Below are 20960 nucleotides of genomic sequence, written 5' to 3' on the forward strand. Positions count from 1 at the left end.
GCCATTTGTGTCAATCAGACTTTTTAGTATTACTTTTAAGTCTTTGAGTGGCAGTTTCGCCGTATGGCATGATGGAAGGTTTATGTCAAAAAATATATAGTAAACTTCGCTAACTTCACTCATAGGGTTTGTCGAAATTTGTAAACATAAACTTGACCTTGAAAAGTCAAAATTAAAATGTGCGTACGCAATATGATAGAGAAAATATTTAAAAAAACAGGCAAATTTTTATTTTCTTTATTCGATGGTTTAGACGGTCTCTAAAAATGAATATATAAGTCAGAACAAAACACAAGAATAAAAAATTCTTTATCGTTGTCTACAATTGAACATATTTAAACACTTTTTGCATTGTTTTATTTAAATATTTTATAATATTTTTTTTCATAAATAACTTACTTCTAATAAAATAATTTTCTAGTTGAAGGTTTTTTTTATATACTTACTGAATATGAATATAATTCTAAAAAGGTTAAATTGAAAATTGTGTACCATATAATATAAAAATTCAACTACATGTTTGACATTTATGTCGATAATTTGATTCAACTATTGGATGACTGATTTGTTATTAGTGATTCAGGAAAACCCAAAATTCCAAGTTTCATATATAATAGTCGGTACAAAAAATATATTTGCCACTTTAGGCTCATTTCCTGTTAATTCTATTTGACACTCAAATGTTTAAAATGTGTTCATGAAAAACAAAATTATGAAAGGAACTGAACTCGATTTAATTTAGAGACACGGATGTGGACGAGGCACTCACTGTCTTCAAGTATTATTTCATATTTCCTATTTTTTATGATTTATTTTTCTACTTTGAAATTAGCGTATTAGCAAGTTACTTTTATATTTCCGAATGGTAAATAAAGAAACAAAAATATTGTATTATTCTAATATACACAAAGAATTTCGTAGTTCCACTATTCTTCCTATAATATTTGTAACGTTATTCCCGTCAGTGTGAGAGGCCACTTACACTACGGGTTTTCCCATTACCTTCGCCCGTCCTTATTTATCGGTATCAGGGCGCCAGTTGGTCAGTTGGGTGGCCAACAACCCTACGGTATCATTTGAGTCTTTCAACTCCATTTTCTATGCATCTTATACGGCCCTGCGACCATGCATTTGGACGGTAGCGGTAGCCAGGGTCGCTGAGTATGCTAGGTCGTGGAGAGAGGGGAGGGTTCCTTGCGGAGTCCGAGCCTCGCAGACCTATCTGCTGAGGGCATATATTTATCCCTCACCACCCATACACAGGTGGTGGTGAGGAGTGCGAGAACATGTGGTATCATTGCCAAGCATAGAGTTTGCCAGGAGCGGACCACCACGGAGGCAATGTTCGCGGCCCGTCCAGCCATAGCGCAAGCCTATGGAATTACGGAGGGCACCGGGACACATTCCAACGGGCTAACTATACCCCTGCACAACCCACTATGCATTGGCCGGTATCCAGTCGTGACGTACATGCAGGCTGGCCTATAGCACACGCCTCACGTACGCGAACGGACCCATGGCTGTCTGAGTGCCGCGTCACGCGCTCACCAGCACGCAAGGACACATCAGCACAGTCCCATGGTTGCGTTCCGACTGCCTGTTATGGCAGTATGCGTACGACATTCGCGCAGCCTGCTTGAAGCGCGTAACTAGCGTTCAAGCCAGACTCGATGTTCTATTTCCCCTCCTCGTGGGGACTTATAGACACGGTCATTATTTTTAGGACTCCCCGAGGCCGCTTCTCCTTATCTCAGGTTGCCTGGATTGTTTGGCATGGGCCTGCCTTACTTCTCAGGGTAATCTGGACATCGTTTACTGGAGCGCCGGTCTTTTCATCCGGGCCTCTGCCTGTCAACGGGGTCTATTCTTGACGTTAGCTATAATCCACTCGTGAGCCCATCTCACGAGTCGGTAACGTAGGGATTAATAATATCCACTGTTCGGTAGCTTTTATACTTTTTATTCGGTATCTCGCATACGTAACGGGGAACTTCGTTACATATTTTATGATTTTTTTATGGGGAACATAATATTTTTACATCATTTAAATACACAATAAAAACAACTAACGATAATAGAAATTTATACCAGGTACTAAATAATACTAAGATTTTTCTTGAAATAAAGTTACAAGAGGAAGTAATAAAATGCAGTTTTCGGTTTTCGATAAATTAAAAAATGACTTATAAAAAATTGTTGAATATCTGCCATATTGGAAACGGCTTCGTATATATTAAAAAATCTGATATCAGATTTGTTACTAATAATTTCAAAACATAATATGTACTGAATTTCATGAAAAACAAAACTATTTTTATTTTTCTTCAACTTTATTGAATCCATTATTTTTTTTATTTAATTAAGCTTTCAATCAAATCAAGGCTTCCATCGTAGTACAATTAAATGGTGCGACGAAGAAAACCAAATATATGGGTGATAAACTGTAACAAACCTACAAATTAGTAAGAAAACTTTACCAGTAGTTAAAAGTAAGAAAATGTTGTTCTTAAGCAAGGGGTAGAGTCCTAGCTTCATTAATTGCCGCAATGACAATTGATTACTATTATCCAATTTTGGATATTGCCACAAGATGTAGTTAAGATCCTGTCAATGTTATTACAACTACAGGAAGAGTCCTTTATGAAAGAAATTGTAACTAACAAGAAAGCAGGTTAATAATGATTTGAATAGATACGGAAAAACCAGGTGATAAAATAACGTTTAAGATACTGGTTACCGAACCAGAGTTTAGAAGCCGAAGTGTAATAATTGTAAAAAAATATATGCCTTTGAAAGTATCTTCCTCCCTTATGTTATACTCTGTATCAGACCTAGCTTGAGTTTTGAGAGTCAAGCATATGACAGTATGAGGTAGAATTAGTTTTGAAAATACCAGCCTCTAGTAGCATCTTTTACTATGCCATGAACGATCTTATAACATACTGTATCACGATGTGAAAGGATCCAGTAAAGAACAATGGGATTTGCCAATTCAGCGAGAGCTATTAGCCCTTATCGATCGTAAGTTACCTCTCACATGGCAACAGCACTTACGTTTATAAAGTTAATGACCGATAAGGGTTAACTATAGATTTGATTAGCAAGATATAAAACCAAATCCTAGAAATTAAAGGACGAAGCACAGAACCAAGCACTCAAATGGCAATGAGTAAGTCATTCTAAATTTCAATAGTCGAATCATTTTGAGTAAAATTGATTTGAAGAGCCTTTAAAAACAACATGCAGCTGTAATGATATATGTGCATATCAGTGCAAGCTTATAGGTTTACGAGTGCCAACCTCAGGATAAAATACTGCGGCACCAAACGAGAAAAAACAAGATGAAACATTACCATTGGTGTAGATTTAGGGACAAATGGGAAACAAATCTTTATCATGCTCCAAAAATAAAACATTTCGATTATTAGAAAGCTTTAACCTAAATTCAAGATTCAAGAAAGGTATCAACAATCGACACAACAAAAAAAGCGAAATAGGTCATGAATAAAGAATTACAGGAAAAGTCTATAAGAAAGAGCAGGAAAAGTATTTAAATATTACAGCAAGCAGAAAAAGAGGACACTATATAATCAATTTTCGGTGGGAGATTGAATCTATATCTTGGTTATGCATAGCAACTATTTTTACATTAACCTACGAATTTTTGAGATTTTGGATTTGGTTGAGGTATCTACTGCAAAGCAGGATCATATAATTACCAAAAAGTGAAAGTTTAAACTCATCTATTAGATTATTCCTTGAAGTATTTATACAATAACCAAATGCGAGTCTGATAGCTTTATCAAAACACACTGTAGTGTCTCGACAGCAAGTACATACCATCGAGCGTTACCGTGTAACATTTACAACAAGTTTGGCCGTCCTACTCGAAAACTAAATTTCGATGAAATTTTTGAGTACATATAAAAATTGATATCATTTGACTATAGTCTCATTTAAATACTTTTTAAAATAGCTTTTAAATGAGACCAATAAATGTAAGAAACAGACCATGCATTCCCGAGATCTCATTCTTTGTTTTTCCGTTATGTAAAAAAACAGTTTCTTTTTAAATTCCTCTTCAATATTTCGCGGATATCTTCACTCTGAAGTTGGTTACTATATAATTATAATGATTGTGTTCAGGCTCATTCAGCATTTTCTAAGCGCTGCAGCAACATACCTAAAATGAGCAATCGTGTCATATATTTTAGTTAGCGCTTAGAAAGCGCTGGGTTGCCCAAACACAACCAATGACAAAACCTGCATGGAAGAATGATACGGGAGCTGTCAATTAAAATGGATATAGTTAATCCAGCGATTACTGTGTATTGTAATTACATAACATAGAAAAAAAATAATATTATGAAATCCCACAAAAAGGAAGCTTCGCCTGTAAAAAAAGACGACAAGTTCATAAATCATCTAGCATAAATAATATAGTAAAATAAAATATTTCAGTTACAGAAAGTAGTGAAATACAATTGTTAAGCAAGTATATATTTTTATGATAGCAAAAGAAAATAGTAACACAAACAGTTATTTTCCGAGGACCCGTGATATGCAATCACATTAAATAAGCACATTCTGAAATTATGAGAAGCAATGCTTATATGGTAAGATAGCGACTTACGTATGAACAATACAGGCCCGCGGTAAGTATCTTTATGTGTTACCATATTGTTCCCGAAATTTTTTATGTTTTACATAGAAAATAAAACACACATACGATTGTATCCACCGCATATGCACAAAGTATTCATACATATAAAACAAATAATGCAATAAATAATATACGGGTGTTTTGCGTAAGACGCCCAAGAGCATGGATGCAAAATGACGCGTATATCTTTAACTATAAAAGATATTCAATTTTTGCATAGAACCTTTTCGAAACCTCTTATTATTTGCTTTCAAAAAGGTCATATGATAAAATTGAATATCTTTTATAGTTAATGAGATACGCGTCATTTTATATCCATGCTCTGGGGTGTCTAACGCAAAACACCCTGTATATACAATAAACTAACATACTAATTAGACAAAGGAAAGCTGCGCGTGCACGCAACCATATATATATATATATATATTATGACGAATAATATTTTCAATCCTTCTGGAAATCCTGATTATCGCCTAAAAGGGGGGGATTCAAATTCTGTAGGCTTTTTACTACACGGTAAACGGGATTTTATTCTAATACATAACGAATTATGGTTGGGCGCCAGGTTTGGTCTTGAAACCATAGTCTTACGAAATTCTCAACCACCCATGAACTGAAACGGCTAGTCAGCCCCCGTAGGAAAGAGAAAGGGGCAAGGTTAGGACATGTCCTGGGAGATTATAAGTCGGTCTATTCTATCCTACTCAAAAGAAATTCAACCAATTAATTTCCAAAATATACCGAGACTTTATTCAACAATAAATAACAAAATCGTATGCTTTGGACATGTCTCTCTCAATCTATCTTAACTAATGCGCACATTCACTCTATATCTTTCTCATTCGTACAACATGCTGCTTGACACAATCATTCTGAGCGACCCGAGGAACGGGAAATTTGGAGTTTCGGGGAGCTGACACCCGTTTTCTTCATTCTCCCCTCTACAGGACTAATGCAGCCCGAGAACGGGGATTGATGGCTGATCCCTAATTAAAGAAACCAAGTCCCTAAGGAAGTTTAATGACGGGTTTCAAATTCTCGCTTCAATGACGAGGTACGCCATGGACATACATCTACTGGTCGCGCCCCACCGGAGACGACCCTGCGGGGGAAGATACTCGGCCGGAATTTCTTCTGAGGCGTTTGGCATCTCACTAGCCCTAGGTTGGTCGCACAAATCCAAGTCCTATACTCCTAATCGATCGGATATCTGACCCCGACATGTGAGCTGGATATTTAACGAAATATCTCTTTGCTCTTACAGGAAGCGGCATTTTGGGCCCGCAAATCACTCTATGTAGCCAACCGACGGCTCAATTCAAGACACATGATTCAAGGGGATCAGACCGCCCGGGTCAGTGTACTTCACTCTCTAACTTTTCTATTGCCATCCAGTAGGAAGATGCCTGGAGAGAATCACCATAGAATGACCTATAATGACTCCCCACTCTTGGGCTGATCACACCCACTAATTAATTTCGGGGAAGAAATTCAGAAGAATGCTAACTTTTATCGCTTATGAAGATTTAATCCGACATAGGGAGCAGCCTCTTCCAGGTCCATTCAGAACGTATTAGCATCCTCCGTCTCTTCACTCTCCTCCTAAGTAGGCCTTTTGCTCTTTTTCAACTCAAATGTTTCCTCGAGCCGCCATACATCCTTCTCCTCGGACGATTTCCGCAAGAGAGTCTTCCCCAATTTCTTCGATCCGCCTCCCGCTGTTCCTTTTCCCACTCCCTTTTAATACTCTTCATCTATTATTAGGCTCTTTTAGCCAATTGGTGATCGCCTGACTTATTTGTCCAAGTGTTGATTTAGGTATTTACCTCAGTAGGTCCAACTCAAGTATGATCTTACATGAGTTGTTGAATATGAAGTGTATTCTCTTGCTAGGGAGTTTCGTGTTGAACAGTGGGGGAAAAAAAATCATTCGATCCCTGAGGCTTGGATCTGTATCGTTCTCGTTCTTATTCTCTCTCTCTCTCTTCGTACTTCTCTATCGGACTAACTATAAGCTGGACGACTGTTCCATTGGTATTTACTTTACTAAATTATCTCTCCGCCCTCCCTCTCCTCAAATCGCTCTCACTCATACTCATTCCACTATACTAATTAACAATTTACAATGGCACATAAGTGCTGACTCAATACAACTCCACTAATTAACAATGGAATATCGCACGGTTCGAAATCGGGTAAGTTGTGGTGTAAGGTGGAGGGCGCACTTACACCTGGTCATGGGCCGTATAGGTTACGGATTCATCTACTTATAACAAAGGATCCTAAAAATCCTCGTTACAATATATATGCATGTATGTACTTGTGTCGTCCTGACACTACCGTGCCTCTTAATTACATTCTAGGCATAACAGTTCAATAAAATATGGAAGAAGGATATACTTTGTTAGGTCAAACTAGTTATTTAAATAACATTTTAAGAACTTTTAGCATGTATAATTATTAAGGTGTTACTGTGCCTATAGAAACGAACTTTAATGGGTTACATGGTTTCTAGAAGTTACAAAAGCATGTTTCGCGTGATTTCTTTAATATAAGAGCAGAATTTTTATTTATAAAATTTGAAGAGCTTAATAAAGCAGCATTAAAACAGAATTTTGTGAAATTTTCATTAACAAATTTAAAAATTCAGCCCTTGCCATCCGGTATTCGGGAATCCCTTTAAAAAATCTCTCCTCGCGGTAGACATGATACTCACGATAGACTTATCTCAAACAAAAAAAAAATATTTACTTTTACTAGATGAGTGTGCTAGTGAATGAATGAGGGATTTAAAGAATAATCAAAATTTAGGTTTTTAGCAGCATGTTAGAAGGAACAATTACAATCTTAAGTGAAATTCCAGCAGCTTATTGACTTGCCAAATTAGTTGCGATCAATAAAAATATAATCTTTCATTCAATCACTGGTCAATTATATCTAAAAGAAGTGTACAAAATTTCAATCAACATGGTCCAATAGTTTTCGAAAAATCGTGTCCACCGATTTCGAAAACAGAGTTTTAGAAAAAAAACGTTTAAGTTGTACGCGGAAATGCAGCATAAAGATATTAGTCCCTCTCCCCCTCTACAACTTACATAGAATCGTTAATTCCTGTTCCATTTGACTTTTACAGATTGAGAGAAGCGGGTAAGAAAAACAAAAAATTAATATTCAATAAGCAAAAGATACGATAGTAATAACGATGTAACTAATTCAATATGCGTGATGCACGCGCCCGCTTAATACAGAAGGGATTTTAAGATTAGCTAATATCCCGGTTTACATTTCAAGAGAATCAATGACAATAATAGTATAGTAGCTGAAAAATATCTCTTAACTTTTAATGCATAAAAAAGTAACAAAAAACAGTTGTTAATAAAAATAAAGAGTATTGTGTTTCGATTGTTGTTCGGTAAAGCTCTAAATTAACTAAAAAAATTCTCAGTATCTTTTTAGACATCGTATTAATTCTGATAACAATTACTAAGTCCTTTCTACTCTTTTTGGCATATATGTATTATTTAAATAAATAAAGCTTAATTTGAATTACAATTTATTATAATTAAAAATGTAAGACATAATTAATATAGAAATAATTATCCGATTTATACCGTGTTTAAGCTCATTTTAATCATAAAAATGAAAGTAATACCTTAATAACACAATTTAAAAAATGTTTAATTTACAATGTAAAAGCTTAAAACTTGTATTAGCTTTTGGAGTAACAGGTATAATTAATTTACTATTATATATATTTATGGCCTGCAGTTTATTACCCTAGGCTCGATGCTAGTTCAGGTAAGCTGCTTGGTGGGGGAGACTTTCTTCACTTAGTAAATAAAGTCCTTTAAAACCTTCGTTGATATGTTGGATGAAATATATTTCCCGGAGTGTACAGAGACTATGTGTATATCAGTAGTATACCTTCTGTAAAACGAATACAGACCCTATTGAAGTTTACCGCGCATCGGGCTTTTTATGATTTCATTCAATTTTATATCATAAATAAAGAAATAATTTCTTTACTTTTTCTTTAATAATTGTGGTTATTTTAAGTAGCTTTAAACCCATTATATTATAGTAATAACTTTAATTATTTTTTCATATTATTTAAAGGTATTGGATCAAAGGGTAAGACTCTCGATCCAGAAAAAGGATTCTACCTAAAAGCAGATTTTGAAAAGGCAATCGAACTCACTGGTCAGTATTTTCAAATGTTCAACAGAAGTAATAAAAAATATTAAAATAGAATAAATATCAAAATTGATAATGGAATAAATTATTTAGAAAACAAACTTATATTTTTGTTTTAAGAATATGGAAAGTTCCATTATTTTCTATTGGCCGTATGCGGCTTTGTCAGCACTAGCGAAGAGATGGATGTTATCTCAATGTCTTTCATCCTGCCCAGTGCACAATGCGATCTGAAGCTGGACACCCAGGCAAAAGGATGGCTGAATTCGATCATCTTCATCGGTATGATGGCTGGTGCTTACGTATGGGGTTCGGTAGCCGATGCCCTGGGTCGTCGAAAAGTCCTCATCGCGATTTCATTCATGAACGCTTTGTGCATTGTTGCTTCCAGTTTCAGCCAGAGTTATGAACTCTTTATGTTCTTTCGCTTTTTAAACGGTGCTGCGTAAGTTTAACTTACAATTTTTTTGATTGTGTAAGGAATGACATTTGATTGTTTATTCGATTCAGTTTGGGAGGCAGTGGACCGGTTATATGGTCCTATTTCGCGGAATTTCAACCAAAATCTAAACGCGGTTCAATGCTATCTTTCATGGCTGCATTTTGGACACTTGGAAATTTGTTCGTAGCAGGTAATTATACTACTAAAGTATTTCTCTAACAGAGAAACAGGATATTCGTGTTAGTTGATAGTAGCACTCGCAATGATCGAATCTGAGATCCCTGATTGGTGAATATCGTGTAGTGCCAACGTAAAGAAGTCCATTACTAATAGTTGGATATGATAAATAAGACCCATCCGCCATTTTGGTGCGTCGAAGTGTTTACGTGCTAATCATAACAGAAAGAAGTGTAAAATGGAAAAATATCAAGTAGGTCTGGTTATTAAAGTAAAAATTGAAAATAATCAATGAAAAGTAAATATATTCGTACTTTCCATTCATTATTTTCAATTTTTACTTTAGTGACCTGATCTTCTTGACATTTCTCCATTTTACGCTTCTTTCTGTTACGATTAGCATGTAAATATTTCTACAAACCAAAATGGCTTGATGGGTCGTAGCTTTAATGTCCAACTATTGGTAATGGACTATTTTATGTTGGCACTACACAAAATTGACCAAACAACGATCTCGGATTCGATAATACGAGTGCTATAGTAAACTAGCGCGAATCTCCTATGTTCCTCCGTTAGAGAAACACTCTTTATATTATGAGAGGAACTGTAATACTATATTATAAAGACATTAACCTTTATACCGGTGTTTCTTTTGTTAAAGGTTTGGCATGGTCTATCATTCCAAATGAAATTGGCGTGACATCTGAAGCATTCACCTATAATTCCTGGCGGATATTCTTGCTGATCTGTGCCGTGCCATCGTTCATCGTTACGGGGCTGCTCCTGCTGCTTCCTGAATCCCCAAAGTACCTGCTGTCTTGTGGAAGATACGAAGAGGCTCTTGACATATTTCGGAATATTTATGCCATTAATACAGGAAAACTACCCGAAACATATGCAGTAAGACCCAGTATTATTAGAAACTAAATCTGTTCTGCCATTCAAAAGTTCAATATTGTAATTCTTAATTGATTAGGTAAAGCAACTAATACTTGACGACTTACAAAGTGAATCAGCAATAAAGGCAGTCAACAGCGACGAAAAAAAAACTAATAAAAACACCAAGACGATGCTAGGCGATATTCTGGATAATAGCAAACAATTATTTGTCTTACCCATACTGCGCTTCACCATAATCTCCATTATAATAAATTTTACATTCCACATTGGATACTATGGACTAATGATGTGGTTTCCGGAGCTTTTTAATCGCTTCGATGAATTTCATCGCGAACATCCCGGCCAAGTTGCTTCGATATGTGAAGTTACCGATTATGTTGTTAACAAGGGCTCACATAGCGTCGAAAACATCTGCACCGATAAAATTGCATCTTCCGTTTTTATGGAGTCTCTCATCACGGTTGCTGCTGCTATACCAGCCAATATCGTCGCAGTATTGGGAATGGATCGGCTAGGAAGAAAATTTTTCCTAGGTTAGAAAGTTTATTTTATAGTACACTACTCAAATAAATTAAGAAGCAACAAAAATTTTAATAATTTTTCATTTTTTATGAAAGCTATTTTCTTAAAAAATCATTTTATCATGACGACAAAAATCACTTTAAATACTGACGGTAATTAGCATGTTTTTCCTTTTTAATTTGGTTCTTAATGAACCAGAGATAAGTAAAGAGATTTCTCATGGATGTTTAAGCAAAGCGCCCGCGCAAAACCTGCCGTAATTGTAAATGTCGTCGGCTCAATAAGAACTACGTTAGTACCATTTAGTGGCAATAAAGCTGAATGTTATGGTTCTTTGCGTAAAATGTAGCGGAATTTAACAAATACTATTCCCTTATCGCGGATTTTATTTTATTACACAGAGTATCTGATATAAAATTGCTAAGCTACGAAAAAAATACAAGGGCTAATTTTGAAAAAAAAGCCTTATAGAATTTTTTAACATTATCCATACCCTTAAGGGGATGCATTGTACGTTGAGAAAGTACTTCCAAATTATCTTGTACAAATTTAAAAGTTAGAATATTTTCATAGAGACCAAATTGGCTCGTATTGATCTACATAATTAAGCTAAAGGCTTATTTTTTGGATTAAAAAAAAAAATTTTAATAGAATATTAATAATAATATTGCATTTCCCATCAATAATTTCGAAAAAGGGAGCCTTTACGACGCTACGCCAAACTTCAACGAATAATTTGAGACAAAAATAAGCAAATCTTCTACATTTATGGGAATATTTGCTTCTTGTTGGTCTCAAATTACTCGTTGAAGTTTGACGCAGCGTCGTAAAGGCTCCCTTTTTCGAAATGATTGATGGGAAATAAAATACTATTCTTAATATTCAATTTAAATTATTTTTTTATCCATAAAATAAGCCTTTACGTTAATTAAGCAGATCAATACAAGCCAATTTGGTCCCTATGAAAATATTAAAATTTTTAAAATTGTAGAAGATAATTTGGAAGTACTTTTTCGACGCGCAATGCATCCCCTTAACGTGATCCCTTACGCCTGCTTTACCGACTTTACAAGGTAATAAACATTTAGTTTAATAAAATTCAAATGCGAAGCAAATTGAACAAACAGACATCTTTAGGACAAAGTGCCAGTCTCACCGAATCAAACGAGCTTAAAAACACTCAAATCGGATGAGAAATAACTCTGTACCATTATCCCGCGTTCTTGAAGAGAGGTCACTTCTGGTTATTTCCACTTCAAGAACGTGGCACAGTGGTGTAGCGTTATTTTTCATCCAATCCAGTGTTTTTAAGCTCGTTTGATTCGTTAGGACTGGTACTTTGTCTTAAAAACGCCCGTTTGTTCAATTTGCTTTGCGTTTGAATTTTATTAAACTATTGTTTATTGACTTGTAGTGCCGGTAAAGAAAGCGTGTAGGATCCCGTTAAGGTGATCCAGGCCTATCAAATAATTACCGATGGTCTAATTTCATAATAGACTAGCGCCAGTTGCGGCAGAAATTATAACTACTAAGACAGTGTCTCGTGTAAGAGTAGACGTGTTTCATATACTGATGCCCGCTGTATCATATTCTACGTTGCGTGCATGGCTAAGTCATTCATGATTTTATAGATTTCAATTTTGCAAACTCGACTGAAATAATTACTGTAGTTAGCAGATATTTTACTGAAGGACACAGCATCCAAGGTTTACGAAAAACCAAAGTCTTTAACCTATTAATATATCTTTTATATATGATTGCGGTAGCTGCTCACACATACATGCAGCGTTAGTCTAGCATCTGGCTGTGTGTTGGTGTACGTTGATTCGTGCAACAAACTGATGCCCGCTGTATTGTCTACCACAATGCGTGGATGGATAAAGTTATTGATGGTTTTCTAGATTTCACCACGACATAAGTATCTGAAATGATTACTGCTTATTGTAGACATGCTAATGAAGGGCGGGGTAGTGAAGTTTTCGGAAAAACCTAACCCACACATTCAACCAAAAATATGTCTTGTACTCCTTGTTTGAGCTATAGCCTCTCAAATACAGATATTGTTGCTTCGCTATCTTGCTATATGGTCGTTCACTATAGCTGTGTTGGCGACATATTTATAACCCTATTAAAGCGGGAGAGGTTATTTACGTATCGTTGTCTAATACATGACGACTCTACATCGTTGGTACAACAGATAAATTTTATATTTGAATAGCTAAATTAGTTTTCCAAAAGAATCTTCAACATTTTTAGATGTATTTTTTTTTTTAGTCTCAAATTGTTCATAGACCTCTTCTTTGGGGCCCTACAGCACCCTTTCTTCAATATTATTAATATCATAAAAAATATTATTATTTACAATTTTCATACAAAAAATAGTGTAATGAAAATCTGAGCTTATAACGCTTTTAAGCTCTCTGAGGCTAGTAAATTCAACCTCTACTAAAAATTTATAATTTCATTAGTTTCGGAGATGAACTTGAATTAAATTTTACGTCAGTGGTGGATCCCCTTAATGTTATATAACAGTATATGTCATCAAGAAAGATGTCTTAGTTATTATACAAAATAGTAAATATTAATAATATTAAAGAGTTAATCAAAATTTTATTATAGATATGATAATAATAATAAAACAAGACTAATAACTTCTTTTCTAATTATCATTAGTTTTACGTAGTTGCATCATAATCCGTATATTTAAAATTTTATTATATCGACAGACTACAAACACTATGTTTTAACTTGTAAAATATGGACAATATTAAAGAAAATGTTCAATTTTTTTAAAGGTAATGTAATATACAAAAATAAATAAACATTTATTTCTTGTATTTTAGTTATCAATTGAAGTACACAAAGATATGTTGCAACGTCACCTTTTTTAAGTATAGATCAAAACTCAAATTAATAATAGGCCAATACCATTGCAGTGAAAAATGAAAATTTTGATCAATTGACATACCTGGCTTGTAAAGGGATCACAGTATCCAGATACACGGGAAGTACACAACATGAGATGATTAGACCGGATTAGGTTAATATTAAAGGAGTCCTCGATGTAAATGCTTGAAAATAAAGGTTCTATTCGTGAAATTTTGTAATAAAACTATTCATAATATTTTAATTAAATTTAGCATACATATTAATACTTATTTACGTAATTCTTCTTAATTTTTTTAAATGCTTTGCTCCTATGAAATTGAAAATAGAAAACTGGTAAATTCTAATGTAAAATTGCGCATGAGTCATTTGCGAAAGAAATTGCGTTTACAGTGGTTGTCTAAAACAAAAATAAAAATAAGTTTATGTTATTTATAAATAAATACACTGATTGAACCTTATTGCGAAAAATAAATTATTACTTTTACAAAATTATAAAAGATAATGTGCGAATAATGCGCCAAATATAATTCCAGAATCTGTTAAAAAAAACAGAGGGAAAGTCTGTTTGAAAATGAAAACAAGAAATGCCAAATTATTAGGACATCGTAGTTTATTGAAATAAACAAAAGAAAAATATATACAAATTTTTACAAAATGAGTTTATTTGTACCGAAGAGTCGCACGGAAAACGCTTAAATAAATATTTGGAGATCCTTGGTAATTCTTCACCGTCAAATTCCTAGTGATTTTTGGCATAGATTCCCCTAAATCGCTATCCATGACGGGAAGGTCTGGATGAATAACAGAGGTGCCCATTCATTGGCGGAGACTAAAATGAAGACGTATCGCTGGGTAAATTTGTGGTTAGGAAGCCCCGCAGTAAGTCTCCAAACAAAAAGTTCTAAAGAGCGGAGAGTTAGATTCGAGGAGGATGCAATTATTTTACCTTTACCCAGACCCGTATCATGGACTACTAGCTACGCAGCCACTATACCTTTCTGCTATGAATTCTACCCCCACTTACAAAGCTTTTCGAGCTTATGGCCCAGGGTTAGAAGTACTGTCCCAGGCAAGCTCTTAGAAGGCAATACAGTGAAAGAGAGGAAAGATAGATTACTTTCAGGATAAGTTCCCGAGATAAATTATTCCCTAAAGGTTGGAAGTGCTATAGAGGGAGACCTCTTGGAAAAGCGGTAGGTAGTGAATGATACTCACTATCAAATGTCCAAAAACATTAACAAGGCAAAAAGTGCGGAGGCAGTACTCCTAACTGATGTTGATAAGTACCCTTGATTTAGCTGGTTAAGCCGGGAGGATATAGGTATGCTTTTGATATTTCGCTAGCGAGAGCATCTTTCACTATGGTAGCCACGTAGCGACGGAGCATGCAAGCACGCCGAAGCAAGATAGACGGCAAATACCATGAATGTTCTTTAAAAATATCTTCTTTAGGAATACGTTCCATATGTCTTAATTTTTCATAAATTTCCATGAAATTTCGATAACCATTTGCCAACTTCGAATCACCATTGAAACGTTTATGCATTCGTATAAGCGAATTAACTGCCATATTTCTTGACTCTAAACCTACTGAAGGTACATCTAATGCCAATGGCAGTCTTACACAAAATCTACCTCTATAGAGTCACGGCAATGGGTATCACTAAATAATTTATCGCATTTTAATTCATCTGGTTTAATCTGGTAAATCATAGTTGGGCATTCTTCGATCTTCCAAAAATCTTGTAAATATTCATCTAAATCATCTTTACATGTACAGTGCAACACACGAGCAGGCTCAATATTGTTTGTTTTAAATTTGGACCGATCCTTTGAAATAATTGAACCTGAAATTATCCATCCCAGGGTTGTTTCCTGAGCAATTAAAGAATTAGTTGATAATCTCTTTAACCCAGATAACAATAATTGACCATAACAATTGGCACCCAGAATTACATCCACCGAATCAGATATAAAAAAATGTGTATCTGCTAAGGATAAACCTGAGAATGAAACTGAATCCAACTCTAATAATTCTCTAGAAGGAAGCTTGACCGTTAAACGTGGCAACACCAATGCATCCACATCCATGGTAAAAGATGGATTCACCAATGATTGCAAAGTAAAATTAGTAGATGACTTAGATATACCGACCGAATTATTTCCTAAACCTGATAACGAAACATTAATTCTTTGAAGTGGAAGATTCAATAATTTCACAATCGAATAAGACACAAACAAACTCTCTGATCCTTGATCTAACAGTACTCGAACACGACACGTCAGTCCTTTAGGTCCAGTCATATTAACTTGAGCTGTTGCTAAAATAGCAGGGTGGGTTTTACACGCAATTACTGCAGTATGCACCTGCATAGTAGAAGACTCAGCGGGTTCTGATTCGACTATTAGTTAAATTAATGGTATCCTTGTCAGCTACTTGTTTTTCTGGCGGCTTGGCCTTATCCCGTATTACAGGATGAATTAACGAGTGGTGTTTTTCCTTACAAATTGAACATCTAGAAACTGAAGTGCACTCGGATACCCTATGCATTCCCAGGCAATTAAAACATATTTTTAATCGACGAATTTCTCCACATCTTTCATAAGGGGTTTTCGCTTTAAATCTAAAACACTAAATATTGGATGTGGCTTTTCGAAAATAGAACTAACCGATTTACCAGTTTCAGAACCTCTCGATTTTGACGCATGCATAATCTTTCGGCTACCAGTTACCTGCTTAGAAACAGTCGTTTGTTTTGCTTCAACCTTACCACTCTCCAAGGCTATCATGTTCAAAGTTTGCGCACGCTTTTCCAAAAATTCTGCAAAATCCGAAAATTTTGGAAATCGATCCAGAGGGTCTATATTTACACTGTTTTAATGAACTACACGACGATTTTTTATACTTAATTCAGATTCCCATGCCTTTCGTGACTCTGGATCTAATCTTGACGCTAATATAAACACAAACCAAACATCCATGATTCTACTGGCATTTTTAAATTTGTCAACGCTCTGACTATGCGCTGTGCTTCATCAGCAAAGGAACGTAACTCCACTGCAGATTCTTTTTTAATAATCGGCAGATCTAATAAAGCTCTTAAATGATTATAAACTATGAATCTAGGATTGTTGAAACGAGCCTTCGATGCTTGCCATGTAGTTATATAATTAGCGTTAGTGGTTGTTACATCCCTCACTAAATCTGCAGCAGCGCCCTTCAAACAACCCTTAAGATATTGCAATGTTGTAGCGTCAGCTAATCGCGGTGCTTCATGTACTAAGGTAGTAAACAAATCACAAAAATTCTCCCACTCTTCATATTTTCCCGAAAATGTGGACATATCTACCTTAGGAAGTTTCGCTTCACGAAATTCTAAATTGGAATTGCACTGACACCTGCCGATGCACAAGACCTTGTGCTTTGATCCATTACTTCTAATTCTGTCTGTGTGGTCAGCAGAAAATCTAGTGCTTTTTCGTATAATGTCTGCAACTCGGAAAATATATTGTCCGTGATGTAAGAATCAGCATTGGCTTCATCCCTAGTTATTATATCGGCGTGTGTAACTCGTACATCCCTTCATATACTTTCTAACGCACTAATTCGTGATAACACATTGTTCAATGTTAATGACCGACGATCTTTGTCTTTTAAGCGATCGAACGTCAACTTAATTTCCGCTGAACGCGATCTTTGCAGAGCCACAAGCTTCCTTAATGAAGTAGGTGGCATTTTTAACTTTTGTCCCACCAATAGCACTCAATACACGGTAGCCAAATATTATACAATACTTCACTTCAAATAAACCGAAATGTTACTTTAACTTTGATAAGAAGGCAACCTCACCATCAACGTATATCCTTACTCTACGAGCTTCAAAACACAAGTAATCCTATTGCCTACCGCCACTACGTCACTAGTCTCGGAACTCTTTTCATTCATCACTTTCCCTCTCTTTACTTCCCGAATCTTTTGCACGGCGCGGCGTGTACAACATAGAACCAAGCACAAGCACCGACCACACATAACACCGACCAATGTTATACACAAAAACTAAAGCAAATTAACGATGCTAAACCTGTCTCAAATATCCTTCCTCACCCGGGGCACCAATGTTTAGCCATCACATACTCTTACTTAATCTTAAATTTTATAATGCTAAAATTAAGGATGGATTGGGACAGGTTTAAAATAATACTATCAGTTTCGCGGATAAACTAGTCAATCTTGTCAAGGCGTCAAAAACCCCACGAATTTGGGAAAAATCCCTAACAAGACCAAATCACAAAAATTTATTTATTTTGTTTTTTATGTATTATCATACGCTTGTTACTAACACTAATTATCGAAGTCAGACCGGCCCGCCATAGGGTAACCGTCATCTGACTTAACAATTTGCTGATTATTAACCAGTCCGCCTTCTCTATAAGGACCGTCAACTGATTGTCTCTTTTAGAAATCAAGCCGCCTGCTTACAGGTTTCCGTCGCTTGAGTTTCTAAAGGAGTTGAACTAAATGACTCAGACCATCGTTCATTCTCATTCAATCAGTTTAGTGCGAATAACTATGCACCCAAAGGAAAACAAACCAAATCAGCAGTATTGAATTATAATTAATAATTTCATATATATATATATATATATATATAAGTAAATATGTATATACATTGGTCGGTACTTGTTTCATTCACGCTAACACGCTTATAACTAACTCTCCTTCCCTTCGACACTAGCTTCCCGCTCTACCTCTCATCTCGAACCATCATATCCTCCGCACATAACCACAGATCACCTGGCGCCATCACAGTCAGCCATACATTCATCCTTCATACAAGCACTAAAATTAAAATTATAAATACTTAAATCTACAACACCGGACAAATCAGCATCATTTTTAAACTTACGAATTATTCCGTAAAATCTTCGAAATGCTGTAGTTTTTGAATGTCCTAAATCTGGTCTATTCTCTTTGAAAGGCAATCTTACAATGTATCGACCTTGATCATCTCGAATGGTATTTAATTTATAATGATTTCGCACTCTTCCGTATCATTTATAGCACATTTTTTTCTTCCTAAACCAGGTGTTACGTACTGGGTAGTCGTGGCCGCCTATCGGTCGAGTTTCGGCTGACTTGACACTAGAGTCTGGGTCAGTAGAAACGCCGACTGAGCTTTACGACTCACAGTACAGTATACTAAAGTATTACACTCCGAGCGGTAAGAATGTAATGAGTTGGCAAGATTCGGGGTGAATGATAGTATGTATAAACATACGTTGGAACAGCAAGTTTGACACAAAAGTTTGTATTTTCAGGTATTACAATTATACTTACAGTAAACGCTAATTATGCTGGATCAGCATTCGCAGGATTATTTACTATTTGTCACAACTATTGGAGAGACTAGACTCTCCGATGGTTGTGGATTACTCGCACTTAATTAATTATGATCAGTTCGTAGTAGTTGTGCTCGTCTTCCAGAACGGTACGTGTTAGGCACGACTGAAAGATGTACACTCGCGACAATTTCTACACGACTCGTTTCGGATTGAATTATACTAGACTTAATACCAGTACACGGCGACTGGGCAAGAGATTTGTTAGAATACGGTGGAGTACTCTGCTCCCGTGGAACGAACACTAGAGTTACGACCTTGGAACGCGGATGAGGCGGCAGCGGCTAAGCTTGCACAGAATAAGACTCGACTTGAGGGTCACGGAACTCGCATATATGTAGGAGGCTTAATAGGTCATGTGTCGTCATTAGCGCCATGATCTTTCGACACATGACGACCAGAAAGTCTCCACATCCACGGCCGACGCCCAAGGTTTGACGCATTTCCGGAAAAGAATTCCGGTGTCAGCAATGTGCAATACTACCGGTATTGCACACGGACGCGTGCGATCTACTTTGGTTCGGCGAGGTGGCTGACCCCTACGTTACACCTCCCCCCTTAGATGAAACATTGTCCTGTGGAGGTCAATGTTTCCAGGATGAGAAGTATGGGTCAGGCCAGTTGCCCAGTTTCTAAAGAAATTCGGTACTTATTAACTAAAGGGTAGCGAGTCCCGTGGCATCGCTATTGGTTCCAGGTACGGCATACTCTGCACATGTCGAATAGGTTGTTGAAACGGCATGCTGACGGTGCGTACCGGAAGCATTGGCATGCTTTCGGCTGCTATCGTTGGAGTGCTTTGAACTCTGATAGTGGTGGTTGACGTCGGGCTGGTATGGGCAGGTGTCGTATTTCGTTTAAACCACAGGGCCGCAGCGATTAATATAATGAAGATAAAAAGAGATCCGGATGAAGCATATGAGATGATGGATGCTCTAAGGGTAGTGGAATCTTGTTTCTGCAGTTCCTTTGCTTCTCGGGCTATATCCTGGAGGGCTACGCTGTTTTTGGAGAGATTCCAGTCCTCCAATGGTTTACTCTTAATAGGCTGTATTTGTTTTAATTTCTGTAAAGCTGGTAGGTGACCTTCGGGTAGTAGTTCAGGGAGAGGCATGGACTCTAGGGCTTCGAAGTGAATAACATCGGACACCATCAGGGTTTGCAGCGATCGTAGCTGAGTAGATGTAGTGTCCGCGAAGCATCCTGCTTCTAATTGGATAATTCCATCTCCAAGGATGGTTTCAGTTCCCCTTACGTTTCCTTGGCAGATGAGGGTGATTTGTTCCGGTTTTGGGAGAGAATACAACCAGGTTCGAGGTTGGACCAAAGGTGTCCAGAAGGGACCGGTGAACGAGGCGACCCTGATGTCGCAACCAGTCCATTGGGTAGTGTCATGGTGCTGGAGGATGGATAGCTCACATTCCTGGTTATACGCGACCTTATGAAGAGGTGCTCCGGGAGCACAGTAGTATGTTTTCAGGTGATGAAGGCAATGGGATAGGGACTCGGAAGGGATGGGGGTGTAGAAGCGTTGGGAAGAAGAGACTGCTAGATAGGGATGGGCGGGTTGAATAAAGGTGGTGATATTTTGGTAATCGGGACGATTATGGTGGGTTGGGTAAGGATAGGTTTTGTACAGATGGTATTCTTCCTTGTTAAGTAGAGGGATTTCGATCACGACCACCAATTGTCCTTTATAATGATTAACGTGTAGGTGAGAGAGTTCTTGGATGTCCTTCATCAGTAGTTCCTCTTCGTCGAAAGGCAAGGAAA

The 20960-nt window shown here is 36.5% G+C and overlaps 1 protein-coding gene across 1 annotated transcript in view; it reads left to right on the forward strand.

Annotated features, from left to right (window-relative positions):
* Positions 1-20960, forward strand: part of LOC136784022 (synaptic vesicle glycoprotein 2B-like) — a 162711-nt gene that overhangs the window by 93601 nt on the left and 48150 nt on the right. The window contains exons 4-10 of the mRNA XM_066744475.1: positions 5611-5827; positions 5928-6017; positions 8780-8863; positions 8978-9302; positions 9368-9489; positions 10138-10376; positions 10453-10909. Of these exons, the coding sequence (XP_066600572.1) occupies positions 5710-5827; positions 5928-6017; positions 8780-8863; positions 8978-9302; positions 9368-9489; positions 10138-10376; positions 10453-10909 (1435 nt within the window). The 5' untranslated portion in view covers positions 5611-5709. The remainder of the gene's footprint in view (positions 1-5610; positions 5828-5927; positions 6018-8779; positions 8864-8977; positions 9303-9367; positions 9490-10137; positions 10377-10452; positions 10910-20960) is intronic.

This window comes from Prorops nasuta, unplaced genomic scaffold (assembly GCF_024137725.1).
Source record: "Prorops nasuta isolate Cenicafe-Biocafe unplaced genomic scaffold, Cenicafe_Pnas_1.2 PNAS00045, whole genome shotgun sequence".
NCBI classification, from domain to species: domain Eukaryota; kingdom Metazoa; phylum Arthropoda; class Insecta; order Hymenoptera; family Bethylidae; genus Prorops; species Prorops nasuta.